General features: G+C 34.7%; 1 protein-coding gene across 1 annotated transcript in view; it reads left to right on the top strand.

Moving 5' to 3' along the window:
• LOC134145213 (connector enhancer of kinase suppressor of ras 2-like) overlaps window positions 1-12,693 on the top strand; it is a 206,653-nt gene that overhangs the window by 110,334 nt on the left and 83,626 nt on the right. The window contains 1 exon segment of the mRNA XM_062584516.1: window positions 5,190-5,309. Coding sequence (XP_062440500.1) covers window positions 5,190-5,309 — 120 coding nt within the window.

Raw genomic sequence — 12,693 nt, 5'->3', positions numbered from 1 at the left:
ATACAAAGACATGGAGCAACTGCACCCAAACAGTATTAATTAAAGAACATAATTCTTCGGATAGCACAGCTTCTCCTATTTCTCTGAGGCTTAGGGAAGATGGTGTAATTCAGTGAAGGAACCACTCCTATGAAGCTTTTGTTCTCTTTCCCGAATTGGAAGTTGTTCAAATTTAAGGCTTAAGAATCAGCTTTCTTATAGTACTTCCCTAATCTGTGCTTGTTTTATGTTAGTATGCAAGACCAGATACTTCCTCTCATTCCCCACCACTACACGGTTCCCTGGAGTAATACTGTGTTATACTTGCAGTTTATCGCAAATACCTAATTATTGTTGTTTGGAAGCTTCACAGTACTCTAAGATGGTACTTACTAGTGTTAGATATTGCTGGCTTGGAATCCCAGCAATGGATCCATCAGATACATTGCATTGCTAGCTTCACTGGTTGTCAGATTGAGCATTTTATAAAAGCTTTTGGTATTCAATTTAATGAGTCAAGAGGAATAGAAGAATCTCACACAAAGTTATTGATTATATATTGGTTCTTAGGTGCAAGGCTGCAGACTTCATATTTTCATGATACAGAGGAAAGTTGTACTAACACTGAGATAGAGTTAAAACTCGTGGTTAAAGGGAAGTCTCAAAGGATTTTCAAGTTCAGATAAGCTTTTGACAAGCTCTAACCTAATGCTGGATAATTTTTTTTTTTTTAAGAAAGCCTTTTACACAGATTCTACTTCCAGCAGGGATTAAAATACATGGTAAATCATTGATGTGCTGTGAAATTCATAAAATGTGCAGTGACTTCCAGAAAAAAGCTTACTGTTGCAAACTTGATTCTGAAAAAAAGACTTCTAAAAGCATCTGAAATCTTACGGGATTTCAAGTGTGTGTGTGTGTGTGTGTGTGTATGTGTGAGTGTGTATATATAATGCATGTGTATGTACACACAAACCTTTTCATCCATGACTTAGAAGACGTATTTGGTCTTTTCTCACTGTCCTAGATGGAAGGGTGAAGAGACGGAAAAGTGGTGTGTTCCAGTTTAAGTGTTCCATCACAGGGTTTGTCACACTTGCACTTCTGAGTCTAAGAAGTCTGGGTCCTAAGGCAGTAGAACTCACTTTTGCCTGAGTGAAGTCACGTGGAGCTACCTGATGCAGAGCATCCAGGCTCTGAGAATCAACCTGTTAAGTCTTTATCATCTAACTGTAGTGAAGTGAGAAGAATCACCATTATTTCTGCCTTGTTTAGTATCATCCGCCTGTTCTTCTGTATTTCCCAGCAGATTCTTTCATCCAGTCAAAAGCAACACTCTTCTTTGTGCAATGCTTTTAAATAATCCAGGATCAGTTATTTCTCCATAAAAAGCAACTATTACCATCTTCTACTGTATGACTTCTCAGCCTCTTTACAGATACCATCATTTTGGCAACCTTTTACCCTTTCAAATCTAGTGTTGAAGTGCGGGTTCCTGTCCAGAATCCAGCACAGGAGGAGCCTCTGGTAATAGTATCTCAAAAATTCATCCCTGGGACTGATGTCTCTGAACCGTTTGAAGATGAGCACCTAACTTGCTACCTTATCCTGACCTGTCAGATCTTTTTGGTAATAAATCCATTAGGATTTATGGCATTGAATTAAAATTGAACAGAATTCTGTCACTCCTTATCATTAGATAAAATTTCTGGAGATGTTTGCTAAATCTCGTTGATGATTGATTGCTTTAGAACCATTTGAAGTTGAAAGGCAAAAGAGAAATTGGGATGAGAACAATAGAACCAGTGCTTTGTGAACAGAAGATGCACTGTCATTCCTTAGTGTAAGTGGTGTTGCATTCAAAATTTTGTCACAGACAAAAAACACGTGGTCTATGTGGAGCCAATAACTTGTTGCTAATTCAGTTAAAATAAGGCAAGAGTTATTACTCATCCAAATAAAATGATACTCACATACCAGTAATCCACATTTTTCAGTTAAAAAGGCAATGATGGGATGATTGTCACAGCAAGGTGCATCTTGAGTTCCCTCCAGGAAGAGGGTAGTATTGATAGTGTTGGTTTCTTACCCTTCTTTCCTCAGATTTTTGTGTTCTTTTAGGGTTGTTTTTGTATATTGCATTTTGATGTGCTTCTTTCCCATTAAGTTGCATTTCTTTTTTTATTATGCTGCAGTTCTTACTTGTTTGTAGGCACTTGCTGCACTTTTGATATATCTGGTATGGCTAATTGTTATCAAATATGGTAAAAGATAATGAGATTGAACAAATTCCAGGGATTAGGGGTCGTGAATAAGGTCTATGTTTGATGATAGAACCACGGGTAATCTTGCAGCCTGTGGTTTTTCGATAATAATAGCAACACCTATGTACAATGCTACAAGGCTGCAGTGGGATATTTGAATTGAGAAAGAAGATGACTGAGTTTTCATCAGGTGGTTATTTTTTATTAAATTAAAATCTTAAATACCACATGTTTTATTTTACTTCTAAGATTAAGATGAGATCAGGACTGATATGCTTACAGGAAAGAGAGGCACTTGTAAAATGATGATCCATGATGGACTTTTTTTCTTTGTTTATCTGAGAGATTCGTTGAGGTGCATGTTTATTTTATTTGGAGAAGAGCACCACATTAGGGCAGTTTGTGCTCAGGTGAAGTGATGGCAGATGGAGATCTCCCGTTCTCTCAGTAGTTGCATGAGAAGAGTGTCTACTTTACAGCTCAAGTGTTATGGGAAGAGATAAATTACGGAGGAGAAACCTTCAGGATCACTTGACAGACATCACAGAGCACACCTGAGAATCAGTTTACTTTGTTTGGGCGTCTGCTCAGCAATGTGCTTATCTGAACGGCATCAGGTAGTTGCTCTTTCTCTCTGCTGTAAATACAGATAATTGTTCAATTTTAGTCATTGTACAGGCATAGTAGTGGCTGTCACATTAAAAATACTTTTGTGATCTATTAGCTTGTATGAATTGTTTGAGACTTAGTGGTTTCCCAGAGATGCTGTTCTTGTCATGGCCCATTGAGAGAAAGAAAATAATTTCAGGTCTTGGACAACCTGTAAAAGCTTATATAGAATCCCTCTGCAGCAGGTACTGAACTTCTTGAAGTACCCTTTCGTGTTTTGAGATTTTCTTCACTTTTGTCTTAAGTATGGTGATATTGCGCCACCTGGAGCGAATGTACTTTGCTTCTCCGTGGTGTTAGAATTAGTACACAGGACTCTTTGGTCCTCTCTTGACTTGTTTTTTGTGCAGAAATACTTCAAGATAGGTTTATATATCGTATTGATAGTGCTAGATTAAGCAATGTTTCCTGTCCCTGTGTTGTTATATTTAAATTCTCCTCAGATGTTCCCACCTTTACAGTCTTAGCCTTTACATTATTTATAACTTGTGTCAGGCTTCCTTTGCATTTGCTTGAACTACCTTCGGGCTGGTATTATTCTAATATATTATTTTTGAATACTTCCCTGATGCTAAAATCCTATATGGATTTTAATTACCTTTCTGAATCTTCATGAGATCTTAAAAAATTACAAATTTGCTTAGTTGAACACTTTGCAGTTTATTCAGTTACAGAATGTACTTACTGGAGAAGTATTTACATGTCACACAGTAAAGATCAGGAGTTACATCAGAAAATAGAAAACGTTCTCTAGAATTCAATCTGCATATAATTTGTGCACATGATACTAAAAATGTGAAGGGCCCTGGCTTTAAATCGTAATTGAATTTTGATACAACTATAATTCAAAAGATAGAACAAAGCATATGCCCAAAGCCATGATCAGCCATGGATTTGTATGCAGAATAGCAGTACAGTACATTTTTGAGTTGATTTCCATATCCCTGATGGGCAAAAGTAACTGAAATATTGTTTCTGGGTTCTGCTCCAGAGCTGAAATTGCTAGTAATACTTCTGTTATTTTGGTGACATTTAGATGCAGACATGCATGCCTGATTGTGATGCTTTGTATCTTGCAGCTGATACAAAAATACATATGTAATATCCAGTACTTCAGACTTGTACTTGGATATCCAGATGAGTAAATATAGACTGAATGAGGATGTAATGTATAAATTCAGTCAGTAAATTTATTCATTGTGACAACTTTATTTGTTTAACTTGTGTATATATAGTGTCAAACGAGATACTGAAATCCTCATGGTTTTGAAAATGCCTGAAATAAAACTTCCCTGAAGGGGTTTCACTAGCATTGGCTGTAATTAGGGAAAATGACCGTGTAATCTCTGAAGGAAAATAAATGTGTACAGCACAACTTCAAACAGAAGAACGCTCTGAGATTCATTTAAATGAATAGTTTCAGATGAGGCTCATATGTTTTTAGGCCTATTCTTTTTTGAAGGAACAGTTTAAGCAATACATGCTAACTTGGGAATAAATCTTTACACATGAAGATTCTCTAAGAGTCTGGACCAGTTTCTGGTGCATGAACGTACTGTTTGGCTTTGATGAACAGCTTTTTATCTGTCTGTATTGTTGTTACCATCAGTGAAATGGAGTTCCTACTTTAAAGGAGTTTGTGTGGATTGACAGTACCATTTTGAGATCCTTAGCTGAAAGGCAGTATAACATCATTACAGTGATTTAGAATATTTTTTAAAGGAAAGGTTGAAAGTTCCATGAGAACTTTACCTAAACAGGAAATGGAATAACTAAGGTGCTTTTCTATCAGTATCATTTTAAGCAGAATTCACACGGTATTATTACTGATGATATGGTTGCTTTCATTATACATTAGCCAAAAAAGGCTATTAAAGTGGTGTATAAGACTTTTTTTAATAAAAGTTTCACTTGACTTCCATTTCATTTACGATGATACATTATAAAGACAAGTGAAAAGCAATTCATCAGGCATTTTATTTAAAAAGTGCATATTGTTGCAGTGGGGAAGATAATTTAGATACATAGAGATTGTCAGTGCAAAATGAAATATTTTGGTCAAAACCATTGTACATGCATGTACATTATTTTGACATAAACATTTTTTTCTTGTTCTTTTATATGGAATGCAAATTAGTTCTTGGTAATTATTTTTTACACTGCTAAGAACTAAATTGAACTAAACTGTTTATTCTCAGGTAGTTCTCAAAATAAGCACTTCATTGCTAATAATTTCAGTTAATATGAGGAATTACATTGACTTCTTTTTCTTTGTAGTGTAAAACATTGTCTGGGATTTGTGACCACATTATCTCGCTCTCATCTGATTCTCTGGTGTCACAATCAGCACATCTTGAGGTAGTTCATCTCACCAGCATTATGCCCAGTGAGGGTTTGGTAAGTAGCAAAGCTACTTTTTACTGTTAGAATATAGAATGTGAGCCTCAGTTTTTAAGGTGATACCTTTCTTAATTTGTCAAGAAATCAAAATGTATTTTCATGCAGTTTATTTTTTGACAAGATGAATCTGATTTGAGAGTGGCTTAACTGCAGTCTTTTTACAAAAATAAATCTTAATTTTTAACAAAATTTTAAGACCTGTCTGTGGAGGGCTTCATATGTTACTGGTAGCCATATAAGCAGCTGAAGTAGAATTCAAAGTCCTTTGATAGCTGTATTACAGTTTTGGAATATGAAAGTAGTCCATTTTGTTTGTGTGTCTACATAATTTGGGATCAAGTACAATCAGTTATTGTGTTTTGAAAATGAGTAGTGCATGGTCTGTTTCTTAGGCTTGCATAAAAATAATTACATGCTTCCCTTATGATTCCGTTTAAGTAAAACTTTCAGAAGTATGGTCTCAGAAACAAACAAAACTGTTTCTGACTGCTCAATTTTCTGATAAGAGTATCAGCGTATCAAAGGGGAGGGACTGTTCTGTTGTACTGCTGTACACTGGGCCTTGTCACTGATTGGAAGAACTATGATACAGTTCTGCTTTGCAGTTTACTGATAAAAAAAAAAAATTTATAGCCAACACAACTGCACTAAGTGGGCACAGCTGATGGAGGACATGAGACAAAGAATACTGTAATCATCATTACTGATTAAATATTTTTTTAGACGAAGTGAAATCACCACGAATGACTGAGTTTAGTGTGCCTAATTGTGAAGGTAGTGTAACATGGTAGGTTGGAAAGTCCTTTATAATGCTTAATTTTGCTGAGACTATGTTCTGTTTAGAAAAATAAGTGAAAAAGGACTGTAAATAGGAATAAAGGAAAAAATGATACAAAATGGAAGAGAAAACAGTCAGGATCAAATATAGAACAGAGTAATGAATTACAAATGGCTTTCTCATGATTACATAGCAGTTTATTTGCACAGGATCTCTGTTCCATTCAAGAAAAAAATGAGTGCTATTCACTGAATAGAAATTAGTCAGAGTTCCATTTTTGTTGGTATCATTCAGTGTAGGGGTGAGGTCTTATTTACCAGACCTCAACTAAACTCTGCATTTTTCTTGGGTTACTAATTTCATCAAGAGACTTTTTTTTTTTTTTTTTTTTTTTTTAGATATATATGGCCTTCTTGAGTGCTTCACAGACAGTAATTAATTCATCTTTGCAACACACTTGTGAAAATGATATTGAAATTTTAGCTTTATAGATAGGAATCTCATGCACAGAGCAGTTTGTGTCAAAATCACAAGTCTTTTTCAGGATTCGGCAGGAGATGCTTAGTATATGATTTTTTTTAATACTTTGCTACTTCTATAGCGTAAGTTTAAAACACTGTGAAACGCAGTCTGTCTTGGTTTTAATTGTAGCTAAAGTTTGCGGAGTTACCCAGAACTCTAGCTCCAGCTTCCTAAAGGGTTGAAACCTAGAAGATGAATGCAACTGTTTGATATTCATGAAAAAATACGCTGTAAATTACTTGCTGAGGTTTATATAAGAATTCAGTTATCCAAAATGATATTCAGCTGCCTAAATTATCAGACTTTTATCTATTTGCGGAATTTGCAAACAGCTTTTACCAATTTCTTCAACAAATGAGCTGGAAAACCTATAGACTTTGCATAAACTTGCACATAAACTGAATTAATTTTTAGGCCAAGGTCCATATAGTGACTACGGTGGGTCAGGACTTCTGCAGGGATTGTGTCTCTGTGTGTAATTGTTTAAATAAATTCTGTATCATAATGCATTTTCACAAAATTGACTGTATATCTTTTGAATGATTACCTTTGGTTCTAGCATTTGCTGACTTTTTGTTTTTGCATTTTCAAGCTTAATAGTCTTTTTCTCTTTTGCTTTATAAAGTAGCTTCTTTTCCAGTCTTCTTTATAAAAAAGAGAAAGTGTGTGTGTGAGGGAGAGAGGTGGCATTGTTTTATTACGTGCATTCCTCAGAAGATACTCTTTGCTGTTAATTTAACAGTTGTTTGCTAGACAGGAGAAGAATTTATGTTGGGAAGAACACATTCTGGGTTGTATTCTAAGTTCTGATGAGGTTTGTGTTTAGATCCTGCTCATTGTAGCCTCTTGCTGGCCTCTGCTTTTCTTCAGTGTATTCCCATTCCTTCCCAAGCTGTTCTCTGTGCATGCCAGTCAAACTGATTTCTCCTTTTCCCTCTTAAGCCACTGAATTTTCATAGTTATAAATACCAGAACACTCTCCATATTTTTTCAATGCATTTAAAAATTTTCAACATTGCCAAACACTTTCTCCTGAACTGTAGTATTTGCAAAGGTGATATTATTTATATCTGAAGTATATTTTATGATCAGTCTGAACAAGATGACTGGAATGAAAACCTTGTTTCAAACTTCTGATTTGACAAACCTGAAATTAATCCTATACTAAAAAAGTATTAGACTGTGGGAACCACTGTAAGGTCTAACCATATTGACAGAGAACATGCATATGTAACTTTTTATGAAATAAATAAAGGCACTGTTTAATTATTTAAGAAAACACATTTCTATGGCCTTTGTATTTTTTTTCATTCTCTGCTTGAGTTATTTAAATTTTCAGTTGTGGCATGACAAAGGAAATGAGATTTTTTTTTACGTTTCCTCTTTCTGCTTAAAAGGATAGATTACCATTGTGTTGCATGGTAAACTTCCTTTTAAAGTTACAAAAACTTCTGTTAAATGAAATTGTAGTTTTGATTTTTGGAAGCCACGCAACAGCTGAGTATATACTGACCTCACAACAAAGCATATTTTTTTTTCTCTTTAATGTGATATTTGAAAAATCTTCTTACTTGGTATTTTTCGATCATTCCTCAGAAATAAGTAGACTAAGTTCTGCCTTCAGGAGTCCCAGAAGTTTTCTTCAGTCGTCAGATAAAGATGATGCAGTTGCTCTCTAAAATTTCTAAATTTCTTGAGTTGACAAAACCAGTGTAACCATTAAGTTGCAGCCCCTAAGCTTGGCAGTAAATCCTTGTGATTGAGGGTAGATGAAAGGCTATGAGAACTTTACCATAAATTAGCTCAGGCTAAGTCCAGAGCCAACTTTAATGCAGATTTGCTGTCAAATAAGTGCAGGCTGTGGGAATCAGTGTTCTAAATGAGGTGATGGACAAAGGGACTGTCTTTGGGCATGTGTATGGAGGGATTTTTTTGTTTGTTTTGTTTTGTTTTTCCGTCCTTAGAAGAGGAGGAATTGTCACTGGTGCAAGATCTTTTGTTTTATAGCCAGTATGATTTCTCAAAAGTATAAGTCTTTCTCAAAAGAGAAAGATTTTTCTCTTTTAAATTTTGTGTGAGTTTAATACTACTGATAGAAATGGGCAATCTTTTATGTTTTAAGATACACATTAATTCGCAGCTTTGTTAATTTCTCTACAGAGGGATTTTAAGGGAAGAACCAGTTAGAAGAACAGTAGGAATAAACATCTTTTATTAGATCAGATGATACCACTTGAAAAAATATGGACAAGCTTTTGGGTGCACAGGCCCTTTTTTGTTTTAAGGATTATTCATCTCTCTAATGTACAGTTACCCATTCAGATAGCGCTCTTTATGTGGGATGCGTGATTAAAAGTGATCCAAGCCAATCTTCTCCATTTTTACAAAAAAGGAAGTGAGAGAGAATGCAAGAAGAAAAAGTGGTGTATGAAGACAGCTTATTTTTGTGGAATTACACCTTGCTATCCTAAAAGTGGGTGTTAATCTAGTTTATAAACTTGAATTATTTCAGGTTATTTTTAAAGGCTTTCACAAATCTGTCTACGCCCATCATTCTTGACATGTTGGCTCTCGTAGTCTACCTTGCTTGTTGTCTGTGAGTTTTTATTTAGATATGATTTAGTGAAAAGTAAAGAGGAAATTCTTCTTTTGAATAAAGTAGTTAAGGTAAATCTGTAGAAGTGTTACTAGGAGTTAGCAAACAAAACAAATGCAAATTCAGAATCAGTATCAGATTCCTATAAAAATAAAGAAGTAAGCTAGTGAAGAAGAAACTAAATAGACCAGCAAAAGAGGTAAAATAGTAGTAGATGTATTAAGAACTGTTTTTTTAAAAAAAAAGAATTAAAGGTTCAGAATAAATATACACCCAAAATAAGCTCAAAAAAGTATAAACAAACCCAACATAATATGTTTACACAGAAGAAAAAAGAAGATACTTTAAATACTTTTTTAAAAAAGTGGTATGCAGATACTGGAACAGAGCACATGGAAGAAAAATCTTGGGGAGGATTGAATCTTCATGCACTGAAGAAAGGAGAGACTAGAGCTGATTTAAAAAGCAAAAGAGTGTATTTGTATTGTTAGACTGAATTAGCAAGAGGATGCATCTGGGAGGAATAGCTAGTTGTGTGGGAAACGGGGAAATTGGAGAGAAGAGCAAAAGAACGACTTCCCACTGAGACAGTCTCTCATCTGGAGCCCAGAATGGATTCCAGGACACTGGAGTTCCATCATTTGTGCTTTTGGCCTATGGAACCCACTGGCAAGACGTGTGACTTCTTATTCTTAGATTACTGATTTTGCTGTTCTACTTGGTCAGTTAATATGGCTGAGATCTATGAAATAGTTCGCATATTTAAAAAAAATAATTAAGAAGAGTATGTATTTGTTTCCGTCAGATTTTATAACAAAAGTAGTGTGATTGAAATAATGAATATTTATAGCCTCTTGAAAAATACCAGTTTATATAAGCCTTAATCTTTAATTATCTTATAAAGATAGTACAGAAGAATGTATTTGTTCTGAATATGGTGAATCAATATGAAAAAATATTCTCATTTTTTTCTAGGCTTATTAACTGCAAAAAATGCTTATTGTAGTGGAAACAGAATAAAGGAATGATGAACAAAAAGATGGCCAGTAGCCTGTTAGTTTGAAAGCAAAGTCTAGCTGTTCAGCTCAGTTCAGGCTGTGAACACTTGCATGGTTTTGTGGGGTTTATAGAATTTACAGCTCTCTGAATGACTGAATTTTGCAGTTTCAAACGCTTTCTTTTAAGTCAGACATAGAAAGTTTTCCTTTTTCCCTTGAAGTTTGATGATAATGATTCCTTAAAGCCTTTCATTTATATCCATAACATAACTTCATGTAAGTATTTGAGCAATTTAAACTTTAGAGAGTTTCTTCTAGCCTGTGCCATCGTCACTTAAAATTAACCTGAAGATTCAAGTCTTTACACCTGAAAATGGGGAGGAGTGTGGCAGGCCTTAAAATAGCATTGACATAGACTGTCCTTCAGAAATGGTAATTTTGTAAGAGCCAGTATCTTCTTGTGTTGAAGGAGAAATTGTCTTTTGAGAATCTTTCCGCCACACAGAGAGCATCTGAGAGCTGAAATGAACTGTACATGTGGTGTTACACACAGCATTATCTGTTACAACAAGATAGGAAAGTGCTGACAGTCGGCTTATCAAGGACAAGTTTTATAGGAAAAATGTTTACAGGGTTGGAAAGAGAGAATTGAAGTGCTATCTTTCAAACAGGGAACATATCTGGCCTCTAGAATGGACAGCATAAGCTGAAGAAAGCATACCTTTTATAATTCATGTGTGTGTTTCAGGGGTTCTTCTAAAGAACACTTTTCATTTTCTTTTCAATGTTACACTCAAAACTTTCTGCCCAGTGGAAAACTGCTGTTAGAGCTGCTATTCTATATGTTATGATATATATGTATAGCATACATAATGCTATGTAATTGTATTTTGATGTATATATAAAATAGGTAAATACCTTATATTCTAAAGTATATAAAACTGAATAAAAATACAACGATTCTTACATTTTTAGATAAAATGAAAGATGAAAGAGCAGATAGCAAAAGTTAAGGTAACTTTTAGTGATCAGTCAGTTCTTATGTCTCTGTTAAAAGATTGAATCACAATTTGCTTTCTAAAATACACATAGTTTGACAGGAACTTTATGAAGAAATAGGTGTTAAAACTTAAGTGAGAAGTTTATCAGTGTTTTTTCTGTTGGCTATGGGTTTTTGAAAGGGAAATGAATCTTGTCAAACCACAGGGGATGTTAGAACTGTGATATTAAACTGGATTTTAAAAGTGTGGCTACAAATGTTTTACTGAAGTCCACTAAGTATTAAAATAATAGACTTCTGTGACAGATGTGGCAATATTGTATAATGTTCTGGCCTAAGATGTCATTATAGAAAGCCAACATAAAGCTTACGAGATGGATTTAATACTTTTAATGGAGAATCAGCATTGCATTTCTAGTGAGAATCTCGGGGCTTTTTTCTTACTTGTCTTTCAGTGATCAGAGAATCAGATGTTTGTGAGTAACAGTTAAAGGTGCTGCAAAGACAGTAGAAGAGCAAACACTGATAAAACTAAGTCAGCTGTAGAGAATGAAGCAGTGGAAAACTGTGATAAACATTTTTTCTTCCCAATTAACTATATCTTATGAAGACAATTTCAAGGTTGCCAAGGTTTAATTTGAAGGAAAAAAATGCTATGTATCAAGTTCCAACTTGTGTCCCTTGCCTCTTGTCCTCACACTATGCATCTTTGAGGAGAGTTTCACTCTGTCTTCTCTACATCTTCCCAATTAGATAGTTGTAGACATCAACAAGATCTTTCCTTTGTAGTGTTTTGCTGTATTTTTAGATAAACTAGTAGCCTGCAGATTTTCTTCAATAGTGTTCAGTAATTTGGAAATTAGTTTTTGAAACACATCAGACATCCTTAGCATTAAGTTGTTTTGTGTTAATGCTTTCATTGAGATGCTGCAGGGAAGCAATTGCTCCCATCAAGAATTGATTCTGAAGCAGAATGCCAAATGCTATGAAATTCTTTGGGTTCTTCTGTGAATAGCCATGATGAGATGCTCAATAGTGTAAAATATTAAGGAAGAGGAAGGTATCTGTGAATTGCATTATTTTGTAATATGATAGATGATATATTTAACTGTGACAGGTATGTTATCTTAATTTACTGGGTAAATACAGTGAGTACAATAGCAGCTATTCTTCTATTTTGCAGTAGTATGTTTATTTCCCCGAGAAACCTTTTTTGATACGTGTATTTATGCTGGAGTCAAAACGACTACACATGTGAATAAGAATTACTTTTGCATGTTGGGGCTTTCGGTATAGCGTTCTTGGATAGCAAAGGAATTACATCTTTAAAGTCACCATAAGTATTTACTTATCTCTGAAAACTGTGCAGTGGAGGAAATTTCAAAACCTCTCAGTTGGTAACAACATTGCCAATATTACTTCTTTTTGTACGCATTACGATTTCCCAATAGTAATTATAGCATATAGCATAGAGTTAAAAAAGGTGA

This window comes from Rhea pennata, chromosome 11, assembly GCF_028389875.1.
Source record: "Rhea pennata isolate bPtePen1 chromosome 11, bPtePen1.pri, whole genome shotgun sequence".
Taxonomy (NCBI): Eukaryota; Metazoa; Chordata; class Aves; order Rheiformes; family Rheidae; genus Rhea; species Rhea pennata.
The sequence above is the reverse complement of the archived record's forward strand: the minus strand, read 5'-3'. Positions and strand labels throughout refer to the sequence as shown.